The 25,383-nt window shown below is 32.2% G+C and overlaps 2 protein-coding genes across 2 annotated transcripts; one reads left to right on the top strand and one right to left on the bottom strand.

Annotated features, from left to right (window-relative positions):
• Nucleotides 1-207: 207 nt before the first annotated feature.
• Nucleotides 208-14,865, bottom strand: LOC143044256 (uncharacterized). Its single transcript, XM_076216183.1, has 6 exons — nucleotides 14,733-14,865; nucleotides 8,274-8,390; nucleotides 6,106-6,291; nucleotides 4,590-4,825; nucleotides 4,108-4,279; nucleotides 208-1,317 (listed from the first exon to the last, which is right to left on the bottom strand). Coding segments are annotated over exons 1-6 (816 nt in total). The 5' UTR covers nucleotides 14,735-14,865; the 3' UTR covers nucleotides 208-1,214.
• LOC143044255 (protein-lysine N-methyltransferase EEF2KMT-like) lies at nucleotides 14,826-24,343 on the top strand. Its single transcript, XM_076216182.1, has 8 exons — nucleotides 14,826-14,949; nucleotides 16,418-16,558; nucleotides 17,634-17,744; nucleotides 18,369-18,446; nucleotides 19,311-19,366; nucleotides 20,134-20,648; nucleotides 22,390-22,536; nucleotides 23,205-24,343. Exons 1-8 carry the CDS (start codon nucleotides 14,851-14,853, stop codon nucleotides 23,312-23,314), a joined length of 1,257 nt encoding a protein of 418 aa, XP_076072297.1. The 5' UTR covers nucleotides 14,826-14,850; the 3' UTR covers nucleotides 23,315-24,343.
• Nucleotides 24,344-25,383: the final 1,040 nt, after the last annotated feature.

Here is a 25,383-nt window from a genome sequence, read left to right as displayed (position 1 = left end):
ACAGACGGGACAGACAAACTAACAGATCAAAAACATGGCATTTAATAGTGGGCATAAAAAATTTAATTTTCAAAATACTTTTTCCACCACTAGTTCTGCTTTTACAGCGTGTTTCATTGCGGTCATATAAGGGTCTAGAGGCAATCCCATATCTTCAATAGATATGTTCTTATTCCATATAATAATCACATAAAAATCTACAACCAGTTACATCTATATATTTATTTAATTAAAAACAGTTCATGTATAATATTTAGTTTTCTTATGCATGTTATGCTTGGTATAGTTTCAGTTCATACATAGTTTTTAAGTATCTGATAATGAACTGACCACATTATGAACACCTTTATTTTCTACAGTCTGCGAAATAATAGTTATAATGGTTTTTATATGTTTGGAAAGATGCAAGTGATAAAAATCTAAAAATATGAAACATAATGATAATGAAAAAAAATGTTACTTGACCGTTAATTCTATCAGATAACCTTTAATTCTACCAAGGTTACTTGATATTTTAAATTTATTCCTTGTGTGAACAGACTTTGGCTTTCGCAGAAATACAGAAATTTGCGATTCATTTCAAGTAAAAAAACAACAACATAAAGGAATCCAAATACATCTTGTGTACAACAAAACACAATATTTCAGTATGTCAAGCTTAAAATTAGCCTAAGAATAAATTCAAAAAATATTTCTACTTCATCCAGATATTTCTGTCAATTAAGAGCTATTCCATTTATACATGTGTGGTAGAAAAGGAAGGGATTTTTTTTACATGCATCAAGAGTCATTATGATTGAATGTTGATTTTATGTATACAAAATCACCCAAAGGCTAATGGTTGAGGCTGGAGTTTTTGGAAGTCCCTTCATATTCTCACACATTCATTTTAATGAAATAGGTTTCAATTTGGAAAGCCTTCTAACCACCCTATTCTTTTTGAAATATATACTAATTATCTATTACTTGTCTTATGCTTTAAACAGAAGTAATCATTTTCCATCTAGAATAGCACAATGTTGAAGGTAAAATGAATAAAAAGTATGAAAACATAAATCAATGGAATATTTTGAATTTTCCACATAATAAACATATTTCTACAAAATATTTATTATTTGATCCAATGTTTAGTATAAATAATTATGGTATCAAATGACATACAATCATAAACAGTCAACACTGTTCCACATATATACACACAATACACATAAACATTAGTGAGATGAATCAGAACTTGATCTGCTGTATCTTCTACGTCTTGCTGGTGACCTTGACCGTGATCGTCTTCTTGGCGGGGAACGTCTACGAGGAGGTGATCTGAAAAAAAATGAAGTTATTTTTAAGCAATTTTTTTATTCTCAAGACTCTTGACAGTAAAAAGTAACATTTAAATATGGAAGTGATTAATCCATTGTAGTAAATTTTATGTTAAACAATTGAAACTGCTAACTACTGCTCACTGATACCCCCTCAAAAATACTTGACGGCAAACAGGAAATTATTGAGTGATGAATCTGAAAACAATCACATGTTATAGCCGACTTATATAGACCTGGAAAAGAAATTTCACATATCCTTGTAGTTTGTGAGAAAAATGTGATGAAAATTTCAAGTTGAATGTAATGTGTAAAATTTTGTTAGTATTAGGTAAATGTATTTTATTTCGTTTGAAATAGTGGTTTTCCCGTTTGCTATTTGTAGTAATTATTATAGATGGGAATTAGTATAACTAGTTCGGATACTGGTTTTGTAACAGTTTGTACTATTTATAAATTTTATTTTAGGTGCATAAGGCACGAGGAAAGTTTTGGCAGTTTTTACAGGTGGGGTTAAATGGTACGATATAAAGTTTGGCATTTAAATGTATTAGTATCGAAGGTGCTCGCAGTTACGTCGAATTGAAGTTGGTCACATAGGTATATATGCAGTTGCTGCTGTGTTTATTGTACGTACAGGCGTTGGAGGTATTAGCCAAGGAAAAAGAAACGATGCCAAAGAGGAACAATGTTATATATCATGTATTTATATATTGTTTCAATCGAAGAAAAATGTACAATAAAGTATAGTAAAATATTGTATTGCAATAGAAAATAAGATGTTACTGCGAGCAACTAATCCTATATCTGTGTTTGTCTTGTTTATAGCCTATTGAATTTAGAGATTAAATACTTTAAATTCGGACGAGCAGGGCGAGGGAGAATTTAAACAGGAAATTGTTGAGTATTGAATCTGAAAACACATCAAATGACTTATATAGACCCAGAAAACAAATTTCACATATCCTTGTAGTTCGTGACAAAAATGTGATGAAAATTTCATGTTGAATGTAAAGTGTAAAATTATGTTAGTATTCGGTAAACAGGAAATTGTTGAGTGATGAATCTGAAAGCAAATCACATGGTGTAGCCAACTTATATAAACCTTCAATGAAACAAAATTTTCTGAAATCCTTATAATGTAGATCCTGAGAAAAATGCAACAAAAAATTTCAATGGGACAGATAGATGGACGTACAGACTGAGTTCAAACAGTATACCCCCCCCCCCCTTTTTTTTAAGCAGGAGTATCAAGAATTAAACCATGACTGACAAAATTCAAAAACGTTATATGGTTATGCTTTAAGATAATCATGTCTTTAGTAATAAGGGTAGAGAGAAAATGAAACTTATCTACATAATAAACTGTCTATTTGCCATGTTTCCTATTTCTTTATTTTCCAAGGGAGAAAAATAATGGCCAATTACTAATGAAGAAAAGTTTCTCTTTTAATGCTTATTCTTTGAATTTTTCATTTATTTAGGACTTTTTTTTTTAATTAGTTGGTTTACGGATCCGCCGACCCGATTTTGTTTAAAAGTGAAATAAAATTAAAATTTTGATTTCGTGTTGTTTTTTATTCCGCCGACCCGATTTTTCGAGTGCTGTGAATAAAAAAATCCGAGGCGTTCCAAAACGTTTTGTCTGTGTCAATAAAGCGTTTGTAGTGAACGGCGTATTTTGAAAAGCTTCGAAATGACGCAGACGAATTCAAAAACCCAACGAGGGAGGACCATGGAGTCTGACGGCTTCATCTACTTTCAGTTGAATATTAACTTTGATGGTCAACGTACTGAGAGCACTTTTATCAAATGCAAACCTAAGCAAACAATCGGCGATGCCATATTCGACAATATGGCTGATGAAAATGTTGCCATTGTCAAGGTACAAACAGTTTCGCCACCAAACAAAACTAGGGCAGACACCCCTACCAGTACACCCGTAGAAGTGCTTGCGTCCTTTGGGGCAAAAATTATATTTGTTGATGTAAATGAAGGAGCACCTCCAGAAAAAAGTGCAAAGCTGAACAAAATATGTGTTTTAGTCAAACTTTGGTACATTGCTATTTCTTCATCAGCATGATAGGATCATGAACACAGTTGATTATCAAACATTTCATAAATCAAAGAAATTTGTTTATGTCAAGTATATTGTCCTCAAAAGATTTTTGGGTCAAACATGCACATATATTCATACGTGAAGACCACGTGCACCTTAAATGTGATGGTATTGTGTTCACCTGGAGAGTGAGAGATCTTGGGTTTGAACCTTGACCCGGTCAAATCAAAGACTTAAAAATTGGTATCTGCTGCTTCTTCGCCAAGCACGCTGCAATTGCAATTATTAAAGGAGTCAGAATAATGTGTTTGGGTAAGGTAACATATCTTTGGGGGAACTGTTACCTTGTGAGCTACCACATTTAAATTCTGGCTCAGTGTGTCAGTTTAGCATTTCATTTCTCATTATCATATTCTCATCCTAATTATGCATCTGATTAGCCACTAGACATTAAACAACAATTGACCATCCATCCATCAAATGCAAAGCATATCAAGATAAGAGCTAAACTATTTCTCCTCCTCAACCCCTGTAATGTCATGAATGAACAGCATTTTTTTTTTTTTTTCCCTCCAACTCAAATTTTTCAGAACAGTTATACGTGAACAAAAAAAAAATCTAAGATTGCTATTTTATTTTTATTTTTTTTACCTCCTCCGACCCTAACCTTTGACACTAGTTGTCCGTAAACCAACTAATTAAAAAAAAAAGGCCTTAAGTATATTTGTGTACCTCCTGCGATCTCTGTATGATCCTCTGGGAGGGGAACCTCCTCCTCCTCCTCTCCTATTTTCCCTATTCTCCCACCTGGGTGGCGGTCTATGAGGAGGACTGCGACGAGGTCTGGACACCACTCTAGGTGGCAGTACTGCAGCAGCTGTCACTTCCTGTCCATCAATCTGACCTGAAAATAAAGCTTTTCTATGAATACTTTCAATTATAAATGCAAATTACTTAGTAAAGTAAATGTTTCATCAACTAGTTCCCAAGGGAAGTAGAATACCATCAATTCAAAGACTGAACAAAAATGTTGAAATTTTAAAATGTGACTGAACATTCCCACATTTACTGAGGGATTTCATGTTTATAAAACTTTTGAAGAATTTATAGTGTAATCTAGAATTTATACATTTGTAAAATCATATGTAAATTAGATCAATAAATAAATTCATGCATAGATCTAATAAATGGAATAGCTCTGAAAATTAGAATACCTCCATTCATGTATTTAATAGCTTTCTCTGCATCATCTGGTTTTTCATATTCTATGTAAGCATATCCTTTGATAAAGTTTGGATGAACTCTCTCTACTGGAACATCTAGATTCTTCAGAGTACCATAGACAGTAAATATCTCCTGAATGTGCTCTTTGTTGACATTTCTAGTCAGCTGTCCGATGTGAACTTTGGTTGGTCGAGGTGTTGGGCTTCTCTTCCTCCTTTTTGGAGATCTATAAGAAATATAATCATGATGATTAATACCAATGAATGAATTCCGACTTCATCATGAAACAAATAACAAAATATCAATGTACATATACCTTTTTGTTTTTTTCAAAATTACATCATTTTCTTTTAATACACGATAAAGATATACGTTCACAGGAATTCAATACACACTGATTATCGTGTGATTAATGATTTTCCCTTCTAGTTTTTTTTAAAACAAGTAAGTCAACTGTTAAATGACTTATCTTAAAATTTTCATAATTGGGTGCTTACTTTTAAGTTGTAATATTATGCAAATACTTCATGTGAATCAACAAAATCAAAACTTGAATATGATCTAATAAACAGCTGCGCCATGAGCGCATGATATGCCCGACGTCTTATGCAATTATCATAAATAGTTTATGAGAAAGTTTTAAGCAATAACCATATATTGTTTTAGAAACACGGCGGGACATGTGAAACCCCCACCCTGTTTTTTTTTACAAAAACTAAATATTACCAAAATTAAATTTTGAATCAAAACCAAAAAGTATACAGATCTTTAGATTAATATATCAAAGAAGTATGTAAAGTTTTAAGCAATAATCATAACTTATTTTTGAGATACGGCGCATCATGTAAAAAACCCTCCCGATTTACAAAATACTCAATAACTCAAAAATAAAATTTTGAATAATCACCAAAAAGTATACAGATCTTTAGATTAATAGAACAAAGAAGTGTGTAAAGTTTTAAGCAATAATCATAAATCGTTTTTGAGATACGGCACAACATGTAAAATAAACCCTCCCCCTTTTTTACAAAATACTAATAACTCAAAAATGAAATTTTGAATCATCACCAAAAAGTATACAGATATTGATATTAATATAACTAAGAAGTGTTTAAAGTTTTAAGTCATAATCAAGAAGCGTTTTTGTGATACAGTGCAACATGTGAAAAAAACACACCCCTGTTTTAGTTATAAAGTGCCGTAACTCAAAAAGTTTAAATCTTATTTTCACCAAAAAGTATACAGATCATTTGACCATCATAAGAAACAACTATATCAAGTTTCATGAAATTTGGATAAGTTGTTCTCAAGTTACGGTGCGACATGTTTACGCCGGACAGACGGACGGACAGAAGGACACTTGTATACCATAATACGTCCCGTCAAAATTTTGACGGGCGTATAAAAACATCTGAAAAATACATCCCAATCTAAATTGAACATGTTTAAAACTATTTCACCAATTAGTTACAAAATAAAACAGAACTCTCAGTATAAAATACCTACTCTGATGCCTTTCGCTTTGCCTCTTTAGTCTTCTTTGTGGGTCTGTCACTGTCTGATGATCCACTAGAGCTTGAACTCCCGGACCGTGAGGACGAACTACTCCCAGAACTACTACTTCCACTGCTAGAACTACTGTCTGACGAGGAGGATCTGGATCTACCTCTTCCCTTTGAGCTTCCTGATGAACTGCAATTATCAATCAAATAATGAAATACATTTTAAGGTAAATTTATGCTCTTTCTCTATGCTCAAGTCTAGCAAAAATTTTCTTTTGACACATTTCTTCAAATATAATTCATATACTGTAGTCATGACATTTTGCTAAATGTAGTTTTCTGTATCTTTTATAAGACAATCGATGCATCTTACCTATACAATCTATTTTTAGTCATGGTGGCCATGTTGGTAGATTGGCAGGAACTTAAAACATAAACACTTTACTATATACCCTAAGGATCATTTAGTTTAACTTTGGTTGAAATAAATCAGGTGATTTTAGATAATATTTTTGACAAAAACAGGTGCTAATTAATGGCTTATAATATCAAAGTTCTTAGATCCTTTCAAAATTATGCAAATGCTATTGATAGATCTATATAAGAAGATGTGGTATGAGAGCCAATGAGGCAACTCTCCATCCAAGTCACAATTTGTCAAAGTAAACCGTTATAGGTCAGAGTACAGTCTTCAACAGAGAGCCTAGGCTCACACTGAAGAGCAAGCTGTAAAGGGTCCATTCAAACGGGAAAACTAAAGGTCTAATCTATATACAAAACAAGAAACACTTACATTGTATGAACCACATCAACAAACGACAACTACTGAACATCAGATTCCGGAGTACAGATATTCTGTTCACATACATAGCTTGTTTAAATTAATTATGAGTCATGCCATCTCTCAAAAAGATATTTGACCTACATTTACATCTTGCAGCAAATTATCTTACGGGGTTAGGGTTCAAGTGGCTCATACATGTAGCTACAACTCAATGGCAAGATTTGTTAATGAAACAGCATTGCAGTCTTTAAATGAAGGCTTTTTTAGCCTTACTAACAATCCAGTAATAAAAATATTGATACCTAAGACTTATGGTTTTGTGAACATCGGCAGCATACATGTGTTTTGATACATCATGTACATTTTGTAGGTAATCAAAGATAAAAATTTTGTGTATAAGTTTTATATCATTTGGTTGAGGCAAACAAATGTTAGTGAATAGAAACCAACTTGGGAAGCAGGTTGTATGCAAGTTTGAACAAGGGTAAAATTTAACGCCCCCTGGCCAGCCCTCCACTTCAGCAGGGGGCATAATGAGTAAGTTGTTAAATTAGCAAAACTTTTCTCAAGTTAATCAACTAGATCAGTCTTCATTTTGTTTTCACAAATCTCAATGAATTTTCCTGCCAATGTTTCTCCTACAAGGACAACTCAACATGACAGCCTTACACATCATTAAGTCTCTTGTCTAAATAACTTCTCTCTTGGCCTCTTGAGACATTGATTTACCCACATTACCATACCTGAAAAAGACAGTTTCAATTATTACTAATCATGTTTCAATATAAAGATACATACATGTATCATCTTATTATAATCATTGATAATATTGCTAAAGTAATTTCTTTCCCTAAAATTACAGTGTTTTAAAAACAAATCATATACATACATTTCTTTGTGCCCCTAATGTTTAATGGAACCAATCTTTTTTTCTGTACTTCCCTGTCTTCAACAAATATAGAAATTTTGAATAAATTTGGAATAAAAAAACATGCCCCTCCCACAGCTATGTAGATGAATGTCTATTAAACAATTTTAAGCATGTCAAGTCTGCTAGTGCTAAGTAAAAGGCCAAAAAAAAAAATAGAACCATTTTATTGGGAAAAAAACATATCTTGTTATAAATTTATACAATTATTTTCTGTTTATAACACAACAGAGCTTAACCATGTTAACAGAATAGGTAAATACCATTATTTAGCTGACAAGATTAGTTATTCCTAATATAATGCTCATATTTCATTTTTTATTGTCATTTTCTGCCAATGATTCAATGATACAAACTGTTTGTAGTTGTATATTAATTTAATCAATGATGCTATTATATTTGTATGTGTAAATGCTATAAGCTGTATTGCTTTTGAATAAAAGACTATTATTACTAGTACCTGCTGCTGTCTGAATCTGAACCACTACTAGATGCTGACTTTGTCCTTTTCTTTTTTTCTTTGTTTTTTTCTGATCCACTTTTCTTTCTTTCTCTGCTTTTACTCTCACTTCTAACCCTGTAATATCATAAATATAAAAGCGTAATAGTACTGGAAAAAGCATATTTGCCATATATACATGTATCTAACAGAAGAAAAAAAAATCAAAATCTACATCGTTTCATTTAACATGTTTAAAATGTTTCCATACGAAATACTGGTTATCGTAAACCAGTCCGCTAATGCTTTATCTCAATATTACAAACTACCACATGAAGATAAATGATTTGTTGCAGATTGGCAAACACACTCAGATTTACCAATACGACACTTCGGGCCAGGTGAGCTAAAAATATTACCTGTTTGGGTACAGGTAAAACTATCAATATTAAGTTATCAGAGAGAGGTGAATTTCTTGAATCACTGCATTCTAATATAAGGCCAAATAAAAAAGTATGTGTGGTTCCAGTTACATCTGAAAAAAAAGGTTAGGGTAGGGCCAAAATAAAGATTGTATGTTTGCCCAAACGCGACCGACCCAAAATAAACCCGCCGACTCAAATTCTTTTTTTGACGTTTTTTGGAAGAATTTTTTTTTTCGGATTTATTTTGGGTCCGCTCCGTCATCGTACGAAACTTAATATTTGTCATCTTTGCGTTTGAAAGTAACTGTGAATAAGATTAAAAGAAAGCGTATAAGAGACGCAGTTAATTGATATTCGATGTTCTCTGTTTTTATCTTCTGATTTAACGAACGTAAAGAAGTAAAACATGTGAAGTGGCACAGTTTTTTTACGCTGTAGTTGTTTGTACTACCAAACCCTTACCTATATGCTCAATGTTAATTTCATCGTGTTATCGAATATCTGATAAGAATATTCAGGTAGATTTGTTCAAAACCATGTGCAATCGAATATTTTCAAAGTTATTCTGACAGGAAATGGATCCGGAAGTTGCGAATTTACAATCATGCAAGAAGATTTTGTTTTTACTGAATAAAAAGGAATTATTTCTTGATAAATTGTTGTCTTTAATTATAATCTTCCTTTATCATGTAAATTAGATGCCCTTTTATTCAAATAGTTCAAATTTACAAGTCTCATTAGACAGTCAGCACGTTGCTGTTTGGGAGAATTTGATAAAACTATAATTGCTCACAGAATCAGAAAAAATATAATCTTAACTGAATGTAGATCCTTCTGAATAATTTATTGCAATATAAATATAAATCCCTTTTGACAAGAGAAATCTGACTTTTGTCAGAAATATTTTTTCACATGTGCAAAAGTAAAAACATGTTATGGACGCCATATTGGATTTTTATACAACTTGTGAGGAAGCCTCTAGAACCATGACCTAAAAATAAAGTCTTCTGAAAACGTTAACTTTATGCAATTAAATTTTATCAATAATGATTATTTTCAAAAATTTAAACTTGATTATTTAAAGAAAATAAAATTATAACAAATTCGTTTTTAGTTTGGAGATTCTACAGAACATGCTTTGGTCTATTTTTAGCCAAATTAGTTTACCTGTGTGATAATGTAAAATATAAATTTGTTTTCAAAACATAAAAAAGACACAAACTAAGGATGGTAGATAATAATTCATATAAATATTTTAGGACATTTAATCTATTTTAATAGAAATAGGATTTAAAAACTGCAAACAAATTTAATCATTACATAATCAGCTGATATTTTTTTTACACAAACATCGTGTTGATGGAACTGTTGAAAATCACTTCACAAATCCAACAGCCCTTTCACACAGTTAGCAATTGTCAGGGTTATAAACATATCAGGATACAAATCATATAGTAGACTAATTTATTTATAGAGGTTTTAAATTCATGGCTTTTGGTTGTCTCTACAAAGGTTTGACAGAGAAAAAAAAAGATATACTGTTTTAAGATCTTTTAATATTTTCATGCAAATTCGGATAAAAAAAAAAAAAAAAAGAATTTGCCTACCTACCTACCCACACCCAGTCAACATGGGTCGGGTTTGGGCAAACTGAAATATTTTTAATTGTGGCCTAGGTAGGTAGGGATTTTTTTTTATTTTATGTGTTTTTTTTTTACATTGAGTCTATGGGAGCAACGTTCTGACTTTAACAGTGCTTAATGAAAAAAGACAATAAAATCTTTAGGGTAGGCTATTTTTGAGGTGAAAAAGTAGGGTTACTGGAACCAGGGGTTGACTTAAGAAAAAAGTTGTACCAAATTTTTTGATCAACTGGCCCACTCAAAATCTTACTGGCCTGAGAAATGTCGGTCCGATGCGGTAGGGGGGGCAGGTTTGGGAGGGTTTGCCCCCCCATGATAATTTTAGTATTATTGGCACAAAATCCTGCAATCTGAGAGCTTTTGGAATCCGGGTTTGTTCGTGCCCATTCCGTTCGCACCCACTCATGTTTGCCCCCTTTCACTTTCGCACCCTACATGTTCGCGCCCAATCTTAATTGGTTTTGTGTTTGATAACTTTGTAACCTTTTTGGCAAGTGTATTCTAATAAGTATAATTGTTGTCATCGTCTCAAAATCAAATGAGACAGCATATATTTTTTTTGTGTTGAACAAATCTTCATCATGTTTTGGATAGTGTATTGTTAAAAAAATTAATAATCCTTTCTAAATAAAGTGGGATTCTGTCAACGTTTTATTTTGTGTTGAATAACCCTTAATCATGTTTTGATTAGTGTATTGCTATAACTTTGTTCAGGGGTTTATCTGGGTATTTTGGGAAAAAGGACCCTGGCCAGTTTTGGGAATTTTTTAGCGCAATATTACGGATTGCAAATGTGTCGAGGTTTGTGATTGTGATTGAGGGGGGGGGGGGGGGTTTGGGTCAGTGAAAAAACTATGTGAATTAAGTTTTTTATCCTTCATTGAACTTTTGATGTCGTCCCTAATGAGTTCTAACTTTTTAAAGGATTGTTATTTTTTTTTATTTTGACAACATTTGTGAACTAAAATATTTTGAGTTCTGTATAAAATATATCCTGTTTCTATTTTCTTTTATATATATCTTTTACTTTTCAATTTTAGTGTTGCTATGATATGTCACATGTTTGGTTCTTTTCATTTTTTATTAACTGTATTTGATTGACAAACCCGGAATTATATACTTGTCCGTTTCCGGATTTGATCTGCTTTTAGTATTTTCCCACACTTCCTGTTTATTTATGGCAGCCATTGTTTGTCAAATGTTGTTTGTTATTCAATATGTTTCAACTTGGATTTACACATTACTTGTTGACGATTTTTGACATAAAGCTAGCTGTTGAATAAAATAAACATCTCTGTCATGAATAATAAAGATGAAAATAAATTTTGTGATCATTTGGGAATTTTACTCCCAAAATTGGGAAAAATGTAGGGTTTTTGCCGTTGGGAATGGGTCCGAAAACCGGACTCTGTGGAATGCTAGAAAAATCCATGTTGTTTCATTGACTTGTTTTAAAATGAAAGGAGATTCTGACTACATTTTCTTCTTCTGTGTTGAATAAATGTTAACATGTTTTGATTATAATAGTGTATTGCTATATTTAATTGTGTTATTGTTTCAGGTCAAAGGGACCAAGCTGTTAAAAACAATAATCTTCAAAGTTTTACTCAAACCAAGCTATAAATACATTCAGTATTTACACCAAAGCAACTTTAAACAACAATCATAATTTTCCAATTATTCTACTGGAATGTGAATTTAAATTGGGTGCGAACGTGTAGAGTGCGAATGGACCTTGGGTGCGAACGTGCGAAAGTGTTTTGGGCGCGAACAGACCTGATACCGAGCTTTTGATGCAAAATTTGGAGAGAAATATTGTCTTAAAACATGCCATTTTTATACTGAGAATTTACTACCTTTTTCTTTTTGATTTTTCATATTCTTTTCCTTTTTGGTTGCTATCGGTTTCAGCTTTCTTTTTTTTGGGGGTAGTTCTTTAGGAAACGTTCCATATCATCAATTTATTTAATTTAACTGGGGCTGCCATTTTTCACTCGACAAATCCAGAATAACGAATCTCGCACGTTTCCGAGGAACCTCGGAATTGTTGATTTTTACCGAGTAATTTGATTGGCCGGCTATTATTACCAGGTGATTTCAATAACACGGAAGTATGTGCAATCTTCCGCGTGGTAGAAAATGAAAGTTGCTGGCCCAAGAATATTCTTTGTTAAGTTTGACTGGCCCGACAGTAAATTTACTAGCCACGGCCAGCGGTTACGTCGACCCGTGGAACCACACATATATTTTTATTTGGCCTAATGAAGTATGTTGAGTAACCTTTAGGGGATCAAAATTTCTTTGGAAAAGGGTTGACTATTAAACTTTCTATCAAATATTGCATTTAAGGAATGCAGTGTATGACTTATCGGGAAAGATTCAGTTTTCGACTGATTTTATCATTCAAACTTATTTCACTTGAAAACGAGTTCATGAACCCCTCTTTTTCAAAATGCCATTTGGTTTGATTACGCAAGATTATTTTTGCCAATTTTCATGAAAACGTAAATAGTGCAATTTTTTTAAATTTGATAAATAAACAGCAAAAAATGATGTTTTTTCTACAATTATTTCTGAATTAAAAATGAATAAATTTTTAGGATACTTATAAAATACAGAAATTACAAATTATTTAACAAAAAACAATTTGTGATCTTTTAAAACAAAAAAGTTATGTCTTTCTTTCAAAAAGGAAAATACGGCCACAAATCCGAATTTTGAGCAAATATACAAAATTTTGACCTCATTTAACTCAAAAAGTAGCACCTGAAGGCATATTTTTTATTACATATTTTATTTAATCAGGTAAAAATAGTTTATATGGAAATTTTTATCAAAATGTAAATACAGGACCAAAACTGTATTGTATACCCTTAAAGTTGTTAAATGCAGTCTTCACGCTTAACCGTAAGTCCTACGGCATTGGCATGTAAAATTGCTTTCAGACTCTCCTCTACAAGCCGACTTGTAAGATTCTCCTCTACAAGCCAACAGAATCCTACTAAAATTTTCCAAAAATTGGGCTTCTGGCTTGTGGACTCAAAAGTTAAGCATGAAGACTGTAAATGTCTTGTCATTTGGGCTCTGGTGGAGAATGGTCTCATTTGTAAATAGTGGTACAAAATGTACATTTTGTATATATGGATTCTTCATTTCTATATCTAATGACAACAAAAATCAAAAGATGTTAACAGGTCAGGAATAACCACCAATTGGTGGATTATACCTCAATTGACGTAATAAAATGCTAGTGTGCGATAGGAGCATGATTTTGCAACTTGCAACCTATTTTATGACCCTAATTTAGTCCTCTGAAAGTTTCAGTTTTGTCAAAGCCTGCTGCATCTCTTGAGAATGCATGTGTACAGCAATTCTTTTGTTGAAACATTTGTACTATTGACCATGATTGACTTTTAATAATGAAAGTCAAGTATTAACAAAGAGCTCCATTCACCTGTGGAGTTGTACTCATGATCGCATGACTGCAAACAGTAATGATGTCCATTGACAGATGATTACAGGTAAATTTGCCAATCAAGAATTGACAAGATAACAATAGAAGAAACTGCAAATACAATTATTGATTAAATGCAATATGTTATGTCACTATACTAAACTAGGAATGTTTGACAAGTTTTCATACCATAATATGGTTTAAAGAAAACAATGCTCTATTTTGATAGAATAATTTCTTTTGAAAAACAAAGAATTATACACCAATTGGTCTATACCATTATACGTCAATTGGTGGATTATACGTCAATTGAGGTATAATCCACCAATTGGTGGTTATTCCTGACCTGGTTAACTCTGTTGTTGGACCAGTATAGAATAGTGAACTGATATTAATCAATATTGATCTTTTCATTCATCATGATATACCAACAAGTATAAACTATACCATGTATACACCTTATCACTAATCCCGGCTGCTTGAACTTTTGACGAAGACAACTATCACTTCTTTATTGGGGCGTCAGATATTTTGTTTTACGACGTCAAAATTTTACGGGAACCTGTGTGATATCCAGTAATGGCAGACAAATAGCAATAAGGTGTATTCATTCTTTCAATCAATTTATCAATAATATAGCTAGCTGCTACGTCTTAACCTTTAATTGCATTAAAATGAGTTTGCGCAATTAAATATTTGCATAGGACTTCTAATTGGTTCTGTTACTGCATACTACAACCACGAAATGTAACAGGAAACAAGAGAAATTATTTTAACAACAGATACAGAAAAGGGGGGTCAATGCTTAGAAAAAAAAACATTCCCAATTTTTCTTAAATTCTAACGAAAAAGGGTAATTTTAATTATTGAACGTTTCAACAATCGATGTTGACATTTAACTGCAGGTAAAGTAGATGGATGGCTACGATATTAATGGATTAGAAATATTAATTCTTACATCTTTGAGGTAGAGGTTCTGACGCCGTTACACTCTGAAAGCTCGTTTCTGATTGGACGAAATATGAAGTCTTTAAATTGCCTGCCAATGAGAATTTCTTTTACTTTAAGGAATAAAAATGGCAGCCTCCATGAGCTCAATTGATACTAAAGTTATTTTGCATGAAATTTCATGTCAATTTTTTGAAATGGTGCCGATAAGGCGAATAAAATGGAGAGTTAGTAGTCATATTATGTTTGTTTTCCGTCAATATACTTATATTTATCCAAATGTTGAATTTTCTGCGCAGGGCTTGCTATACACATCCCTACTTACTTAGATATAGATGACATCGACTGGATGAGCCTATTTACTTTAGCACCATCTAATAATACTAGAGGTCACTCATTAAAACTTTTTAAAAAACAGTGTAAGACCACACATAGACTAAATACTTTTTCAATTAGAGTAGTGGATCAGTGGAATAACCTGTCAGATTTAACAGTGACGGCAAAGACTCTGAATAATTTTAAGTCTGCATTAAATGGCGAAAATTGGAACCTATATAAATTCATATGTTCGTGTTAAGTGTTTCAGCTGCGCACACCTAAATAAGTATTTTTTGATAAGTTTAATATATTATATATAAATATATTATTATGAGATGAGAAATCATATACGACAATCCAAGATGAGGGGTCAGTAGAAGCCTTTGGCTTTTGTAACGACCCGAAGATAAAGGTATAAAGATACTTAAAGATGTTTTCGGTATAGGATCCTCACGGCTCCTCTTCACCAGACTCATATATTTGGTCGTAATTATTGCTGTTACTGCTGCTTCCGGTTATAACTGCACGGTTATCAGAATAATATAGTTCCTCATTTTTCCAATGATTGTCAAGTCTGTTTTTAAAGGCATTAACAGATGGTGCCTTAACCACTTTTTCTGGTAGTTTGTTCCAGGTTTTTGCTATTCTCACCGTAATTTAATAAATAATAAATCAAATAATCCTTGGTCTATATCTATATAGACAGAAGACTTCTTCTTTAGCATGTTTAGTAAAAGAACATTAAAAAAAACAGTCAGGGGTATGACTCAAACAAGTAATTTCATTATCACCTAGTTCAAATTTCAGTAATTACCTAATTATTGTTTTTTGGTGTCTCCTTTGATCTTCAAATGTAAATCCATAAACTTTCCACAAAATATAATATGAGGAAGGCATTACCTGTAAATGGGTACAAAAAAATATGGCCACCTTATGTTTGTGGTAATATCTTAGTCACAAGTTTATTGTTTTCTGTTTAGTATTAAATTTATATTAAGATCCATTTATTATTTATGTTTACAAAATGTACATCGCTTATATGGTCATCTGAGGTTAAATCGATAGGTAATTAGATGGCGTCTGGACTAAAGTACACACGAAACGAACCTATATATTATCTATCCCATGCTCTGTAAACTGTTTGTTTTAGACTATTGATAAATGTATTACATTGCTATAAATCAAATATGAGAATATGAGTCAAATCGGTGACCATGAATTTGACAGCTAGTGCCCCTTTAACATAAGTTTAATACTATATGATAAACAAAAATTACCATTTGGACATTGAGCATACAGTAACACCAATCAATAAATCATTAAAAATTGAAATAGTATTATAATAGCATCTGTTTTATTTTTTACTCTTTTTTCCAGACGGAGCTTATTACAAGTGCACAGATTGGTCCGGAGGAACAGAAGGCTGTCCTCAATGCCACAGTTTTAAATGAACTTTGCAAAAAATATCCTCCATCAGTAGCCTACCAAAAAGCTTTCATGAAGACCCTACTTCACAAGGTTTGATTAACAATCAGAATTGTATTTAGTTATTGTTAGAATACATGACATATTGGTTTGAGTTGTCATGTCAAGCAAAACTAAATGTTGTTAACCGTGCCCGGAAATTTAGAAATGATCCATGTAAACTTGTCGCTCCTTTAAATAAACTTATTCTAAAAGGTTACCTATTCAATACTGTAATAAGATCATTGAATATTGTTTTTATTGGTATGAATATTGATTTTGTTATCAGTAAATGAAAAGCTAACTAAATATACATATTCATGGAACTACAATCTATCGATACTTCTTATTTGAATCTTAATCAAACTCTCTCATAACTTTCATGATTATGCCAAATAAAAAAAGTATGTTTGGTTCCAGTTACATCTGAAAAAAAGTTAGGGTAGGTACATGTAGGTAGGAATTTTTTTTATATTTTATTATTTTTTTTTATATTGAGTCTATGGGAGCAACATTCTGACTTTAACAGTGCTTAATGAAAATTCAAAAATGACAATAAAATCTTTAGGGTAGGCTATTTTTAAGCCGAAAAAGTATGGACAGTAGGGTTACTGGAACCACACATATATTTTTAATTGACCTTATTAGAAATGCGAGAAATCATTACTGAGAGGGATCAACTAAATAATTTGTGTCCACTGAAATGCATGTTGTATATTGGTTTTTTTCGTGCAAAGATTTTTGGTATATTGTAAGAGTTATCTCCCATTTCAATAAATGATGTGAATAAATGTGGATGTCAGATATATGTGACAGTGAATGAGACAGCAACCCTACATGTATGACACATAAAATCATCAATACAAATTTTAAAAAATCATATAGGGTATACTTGTATAAACATACATACATGTTTTCTTAATTACTCATTAGATCATAAAATATTTAAAATTTTTAACTGAACATCACATGAAATATGATTAAAGATAGCTCATGGCATGACTTCAAGTGTAGGAGGTTGCCAGGACCAAAATAGAGTATCTACAAATATACCTGTAGCTGGGCATGAATCATTTAGGAATAATTGCAAATACTTGTAGAGTTTTGATATGTAACTTGTCAATTTCAGTTAGAGGAAAGTGAGGTTGAAATGTGTGATGAAATCTACGAGGTTTACACAGACCTTTTACAACAGACTGAAGACGAAGATGACATCCTTTGTTACAAAACATATCATCTGGTAAAATCAGGTTTCTACAAGGTTCCCTTGTTTTTGTTTTAATTATAATACCCATGATGTCACATTGTAGACATGTTTTGATTTACATTTCTGACACAAACAGATACCTACATGTACATGTACTTTCTATTCAGGGATTCCCCTGCAAATCCCATTTGAAACTGAGGTTAAACAAACAACTACAACTGCTACTTGTAACAGCATCTCATTATGATGACATAATTTTTTGCCAGAAAAAGTGTAGGGTTTTCATGAAGTAAACACCAAATATCATTCAGATAAGGCTACTGTGGAGTGTACTTTTTGGTGCTTCAGTACTAATCTAATGAGTCAACATTCTTTATTCATCATTATGAAATTATGTTGATCATCTTATCAGAATAGTAAATACATGTATTGACTGTTTTTATATCTCATAATAATATCTTTTAAACCAGAATATGTAAGCTTGCAATTGATGATTTCAAAATTAAAGAATCATAAGGATTATAGCATTTAATCAGATACCAAAAGCAGTCTTCAACATTTGATTCGAGGTAAAAATAAAAAATTTCAGAAAATTCTTTGTGATTTTATCTTTGTTCTGCCAGTTTCATTTTTTATTTATTCTTTTTCTAATTGCAGCCTAATGGTGAAACAGTTAGCTTACAGGAATCAATTCACCTCATATCCCAAGGAACAACTGGACTGAACACATGGCAGGTAAGTCAGAGAGAGAGGCATTATGGGAAATGTAGTTACTTGATGGAGAATATGAGTATCACCTTTATGAACAAATACTAACATGAACCAAGAGAGCTTTTGTCACAACTGTAAACAAACTTTTAATTGTTTTACATTGTCTTATCAGGGCCTATTATAGCTGACTATGCGGTATGGGCTTTGCTCATTGTTGAAGGCCGTACGGTTACCTATAGTTGTTAATGTCTGTGTCATTTTGGTCTTTTGTGGATAGTTGTCTCATTGGCAATCATACCACATCTTCTTTTTTATATTTTATCCTGATGTAACAACTCACACATTTAGCCTTCTAATACTGGTATATATATGTCTAAGGATAAAATAGAAGAGAAACCAAATTCTTCAAATAAAAAAAAATTAAGATGTGACATAACTATATGATGACTCTTTAAAAGTTCCTGACTTTGAACAGGTAAATATTTTATGCACTTTCAGAATGAGATCGAACCAATATACATTTAAGGGGTTGACTCTGTAAAGTGGGTCACGACCCACAATGAAAACAGAAAATTTTGACTGTTCATTGAAAATGAGGCCATGTTTGGTAGAGGCAGATATTTTGCCTGGTGAAAATTTGGCAATACCCTTCATGTGGCATTGGTTGAACATATCCATTGTGACAGTAGTAGTAGTAAATATACACAGCCAAACAGTTCTCTCTTGTGAAGAAGTTGAACCAGGCAGATAAAGAAACTCTAATCAATTTCTATACCCTGAGGAATCTGTAGGTTTTCAAGCAGTGATTAACTCAACAAAAGCAATATTGATTTTAACTGAATGACCTTGTGTGAACTATACATGTATAAAAAATTTTGATTCTTATAGGCTGCCTTACACCTAGCAGAATGGGCATTTGAGAACAGCGGCTTGCTAGAAAATAGGTAAGGATTCCACTGATTTTGTATAGAAGTTTAACACATACATAAAATTCTTGATTACTTGTGAGGTACTCATTGTGTGTAGGTGAACCACAATTTAAACATTTTCGATGAGATGAGATTTTTCTATAGGCCAGTATGCAGAATTTGACAAACTCACAGAATCAATTATTTAAACAACTATTGTTCTAACTTAATCCATGAAAAATTGATAGTCACGACAATGAACATGATGAAAGAAAGTTATTAATTTCTATTCAATATTAATTAATGAAATGAAGTGATAAAATTTGAAAATGACTTCCTATGATCATGATGATATCATTTGTTGATACCTAACAGTTGTACTACAAAAAATATACACCATCAGACATACTCTAATTACATGTACATTTGTAGTTTGTAGTTAAAAAAGTACCAATTTGGGTAGGGGCACTTTTACCTTTCTTAAGTGATGTCCCTTTATAGGGGTTATGTTATATGTGCAAGCAGGGGCATCATTTGTATCCCATGGATACTTTCTCCCTTGATCAAAGTTCAACTTTTTACATTCTGTAAAGTATTGCATTCAAGTAGCTTGTATATATATTCTCTAATATATTTCAACCGACCGTGCAAGAGCTGTATAGCCAGTCAAGGTCGTTAAAAACTTCCATTTGTTGTAATATATTTCATGATAAAATTGAAAAAAAAGTTCCATATTCCCTTGATATTTGTTGATGATGTAAAGTTTAATATTTGAAAATGTGCATTTATCCTGTTTATTGTAGGAAGGTTTTAGAGCTTGGAAGTGGACTGGGACTTACAGGAATAGCTATCTGTAAACAGTGTAAATTAAGATCGCTGACATTTTCAGACTGTCATCCACAAGTCTTATATCTTTTAATGGTAAATCTAGAGATAAATTTTAATTCTGATCCCAATTCTTGTGCTATTAAAGCCATCTTACCAGAAAATCAGACTGTCACATTAAAAAGACGGAAAATGATTCGTAGCATCAGACGTCAACTCAGTGTGAAACAAGATATAGGTATGGAACAGTCATCAGACATTATGGAAATAAGTTGTACGTCCTCTGCCTCGGCAGACGACTTAGAGGAAGAATCTGACGATGAATTAGACATTGGTATTTTTACACCAGATGAAGAATTCTGGGAAGAAGGAGATTATGTAGAAAGTTATAAACTTTGTTGTGACAATAGAATTAGTCTTCTACAATTAGACTGGAGTAAAGGCAGTCATGATTTTCTAGACAAACTAGCGCCAGATATAATATTAGCAGCAGGTATATATAAATATCTAATTTTGATTACAGTTCTGAGCTTTTCTCCTGTGTTTAAGGGTGTATAAATTAGTTTTATATTTTACTGCATTGTTTTTATCTTGCAATTTAAAGTCATATGAAACCTCAAATTAAAAAAAAATATGCATATGTTTTTTATAACTAAATGGATAGTTTTCATTATACAACTTATGTACATATACTTTTTTCTGAGGAAAATTCTTTAATTTGTCCACATTTAGAAGAAGTTTACTTATTTTTAATTGCTTGCTTCCAGGAAGCAATTCGCCGACATATTTTCCGTATGCATACTGACCCGAGCGTAACCCTCCTCGTAAAAATCCGGTGATCGCAATACGCATGGATCTGTCATTGAAATAAACAAATATCTAATTATACATGTTAAACACGTGCTCAATACCCATGCTTTTTGTGATTTGTTTACTATAAGGTGACAATCGGTAAAACTCGGCTTCAAAACACGGCATTTAATGAGCAGCCATATTTGTTAAATCAAAACAAACAGAGAGAAAAAAAATTGACGATTATATGATATATTTGCGAAAATAATGATAAAATCGTGCACAGAGGACTTAGTTTATGATATATACATGCATTGGTTCAAGAATTGGATAAACATTATTTTTCACCACTCACTCGTTTCATATGACTTTAACATTTCAATTGAAATGTTTTAAATTCCAAGTTGTTAAGTGAAAGAATCTTTAAAATTGAATTTTCAGGGTCAGGGACTTCTTTTCATGTACAAAGTATTTGTTCAAATGTTAATGTTCAATTTATAACAAAAAAAAACTAACCACAGAATGCAGAGAGTTTTGATTATTGATTGTTAGGTTTCTATAAGACAGTGCCTATATGTTAAGAAAAAAAAGCAAAGCTGTTTTTTTTGTGTATTCCCATGATCAAATGCTGTTTATTGATGTTTTTTCAAATGTTTTGTTTTTTAATAATTTTATAACCAGTCAAAAGACTGGTTATAAAAACAAGTAATATTTTAAAAAAAATATCTTAAACCTCTTGCAATTTAAAGTCATATGAAACCTCAAATTAAAAAAAAATATGCATATGTTGTTTTATAACTCAATGGATAGTTTTCATTATAAAACTTATGTACATATACTTTTTTCTGAAAAAAATTCTTTAATTTATTCATATTTAGAAGAAGTTTACTTTCTTTCCAGGAAGCAATTCCCCCGACATATTTTCCGTATGCAAAGTGACCTCAGTGTGACCCATCTCGTAAAAATCTGGTGATCGCAATATGCATGGATGTCCTTAAAATAAACTATTATCTGAATTTACATGTTAAACACGTGCTCAATTTCCATGCTTTTTTGTTTATTTTTTGTTTATTTTTTGTTGATTGTTGACAAACAGGTGACAATCGTTAAACTTCGGCTTCAAAACATGAGTTTTAATTACCTGCCATATTTTCACAACACTGACCGATTGAAAAAAAAATTGACGATTATACGAAATTTATGCGGAAAAAATGAAAAATTCTTGAACAGAAGACTAAGTTTATGATGTTTGTATGCATTGGTTCAAGAATTGGAAAATATTATTTTTCACCGGTCACTCGTTTCTTATGACTTTAATTTTAGATCCTTTTTTGTAATTTCAGATGTGGTTTATATGTGATTTTTCAGATGTTGTTTATTCATATATTTTCAGAAGTTGTTTATTTGTGTATTTTCAGAAGTTGTTTATTTGTGTATTTCAGATGTTGTGTATGATAAGGAAGTGATTCCATCTTTAGTCAGAATATTGCTCAAAGTTCTGAAACCAAAGAAAAATAATGTACCTATAGCTTATATAGCGTCTACAGTAAGAAATGAAGACACAAGAGATTTCTTTCTTATAAATCTTGGTAAGAAGTACATATGTACTAAATATATTGTAGTTTATAACTTTATAGCATTTGAACTCTTATAAAACCCTGAAAAATAAATTATGATTGAAACTTCCACACATCAGACTACATGGTCTTAATCAGAAAGGCCAGTGATCACATTGCAGCATGATTGCAAATCTCCAGGGAATGCCAAAGACTTAAAATTGCTGCTGTAAGCTTCAAAGCAGTTAAATCAAATTGAGAATGGAAATGAGGAATGTGTCAAAGAGACAACAACCTGACCAAATGGAAGAAAACAGTCGTAGTCGACCAATGTGTCTTCATCAAAGCGAGAAAATCCTGCACTTAGAGGCAGGTAATAAAAAGAAAGTTATCGTCCCACAACATCATATATCCAGGAGACTTCAAGGGTTTGTTTTGCACTCATTTTAGTTATTGAGAAACATTATTCTCTCACTTTATACTTGGATATATATATCTGAAGTATTTTTTACTCACCAATTCAAAAGCACTTGCCCTGTCAGATAAAATGTATTGTCAAAAGAAAATGTTCTAAAATAACACGCATGTTCTAGAATAACAAAATGTTCTAAAATAACACAAGAAAAAAACATTTTTTTATTATATTTTAAACTGATATTTTTGATAGTGTATTTTACAAGTTTTATTTATATTTATGACAGCCAATGAAGGATTAGCCTATGAGATGGTAGAGCCACCGAAAGAGAAGACATTCCACTATGATGATATCATTCCAATAGAAATACTCAGAATTCATTATTCAGGAACATAGAAATAAGTAAAGGAAACCAGTAAAAGCTTGGGCTATTTTCATTTCAATGCGTTTTACATTAGATCGATTTTCCAAAGGCTAATGGGCTGCTTATAAATGATTCATGGTCAATGGAGTAAAATATCATGCTTTCTAGTTGAAAGTATATATTTACCAAATAAAATTTTGAAGTGGTGGACCAGAGAATATGTTATTCATACTTTTTGTTCGCAAGTTAAAAAAAAGTGCCTTGCAACCTCTTATTTATAAGTTCAACTACTTGTCCCATTAGACAGTTTTACGCTTGATTAAAGCCAGGTTTAAAATTCACATTCTGACATTGCCAATAATATCTTCTCAGACATGGTTAGGATGCTCATAATGCCTGCTCATATCTTTAATCCATGATACAAGAATTACTGTACAAGTTTTTATAAAGGATACTCACTGACTCCTTATGCCTCTAATTTAACACCAAAGTTTCACATAAAAAAAGGAGGTGCAAAAGCATCACAAATTTTTCCATGGTATTGACGTGGAAATAACTTAAGTCATATAAGCTATTCATATCCCTTTATAGCGTTATATGCCCAAGGGGATCATTTGTAACATGGAAACATTCTTCATTTATTGTAAAGTGTTATAATCTGTTTGACTGTTTAAGGCATAAAAAGGATTTTGTTATGTAATATTGTAAACATAATTTCTTCCCAGCGTAACCCGTTTGGGGGGCCTTGAAAATAACGGGTTTCCGTCCATGCGTCTGTCCAACTGTCCGGTCTGGTTAGCACTCTCACAGGTACAATTCTTGCCAGATTTTTATAATGAAAATAATGAAATTTTGATATAAATCATTGAGAAATATAAAAAGCAAATAGATATTTTATACTTGATGGAAAATGATGTGCAGTTCAAAATTGTGCTGTTCTTAGTAAAACGTTCTGTGAAAAATTGAAAAAATATTCCATGGAGCATGCTGGGAACACTTTTTGTAACATTTTAACAATAAAAAATATAATGTAATCAAAGACTTTATGAAACATTTACAAACAAGAATGTGTCCTCAGTACACGAATGCCCCACTCGCACTATCATTTTTGTCGAGCCTGCAACTTTTGTTGCAGAAAGCTCGACATAGGGATAGTGATCCGGCGGCGGCTACGGCGGCGGCGTTAGCTAACTTCTTAAAAGCTTTATATTTTAGAAGGTGGAAGACCTGGATGCTTCATACTTTGTATATAGATGCCTCATGTTACGAAGTTTCCGTCAGTCACATGTCCAATGTCCTTGACCTCATTTTCATGGTTCAGTGACCACTTGAAAAAAAAGTTCAAATTTTTTGTAATGTTGAATTCTCTCTTATTATAAGTAATATGATAACTATATTTGATATGTGCGTACCTTGCAAGGTCCTCATGTCTGTCAGACAGTTTTCACTTGACCTCGACCTCATTTCATGGATCAGTGAACAAGGTTAAGTTTTGGTGGTCAAGTCCATATCTCAGATACTATAAGCAATAGGGCTAGTATATTCAGTGTATGGAAGGACTGTAAGGTGTACATGTCCAACTGGCAGTTGTCATCTGACCTTGACCTCATTTTCATGGTTCAGTGGTTATAGTTAAGTTTTTGTGTTTTGGTCTGTTTTTCTCATACTATATGCAATAGGTTTACTATATTTGTTGTATGGAATGATTGTAAGGTGTACATGTCTAGCGGGCAGATGTCATCTGAACTTGACCTCATTTTCATGGTTCAGTGGTTATAGTTAAATTTTTGTGTTTTGGTCTGTTTTTCTCATACTTTATGCAATAGGTTTACTATATTTGTTGTATGGAATGATTGTAAGGTGTACATGTCTAGCGGGCAGATGTCATCTGACCTTGACCTCATTTTCATGGTTCAGTGGTTATAGTTAAGTTTTTGTGTTTTGGTCTGTTTTTCTCATACTTTATGCAATAGGTTTACTATATTTGTTGTATGGAATGATTGTAAGGTGTACATGTCTAGCGGGGAGATGTCATCTGACCTTGACCTCATTTTCATGGTTCAGTGGTTAAAGTAAAGTTTTTGAGTTTTGGTCTTTTTAT

This window comes from Mytilus galloprovincialis, chromosome 9 (genome assembly GCF_965363235.1).
Source record: "Mytilus galloprovincialis chromosome 9, xbMytGall1.hap1.1, whole genome shotgun sequence".
In the NCBI taxonomy this organism is placed as follows: Eukaryota; Metazoa; Mollusca; class Bivalvia; order Mytilida; family Mytilidae; genus Mytilus; species Mytilus galloprovincialis.
Note: the sequence above shows the minus strand (reverse complement) of the source record. Positions and strands in the feature narration are given on the sequence as shown.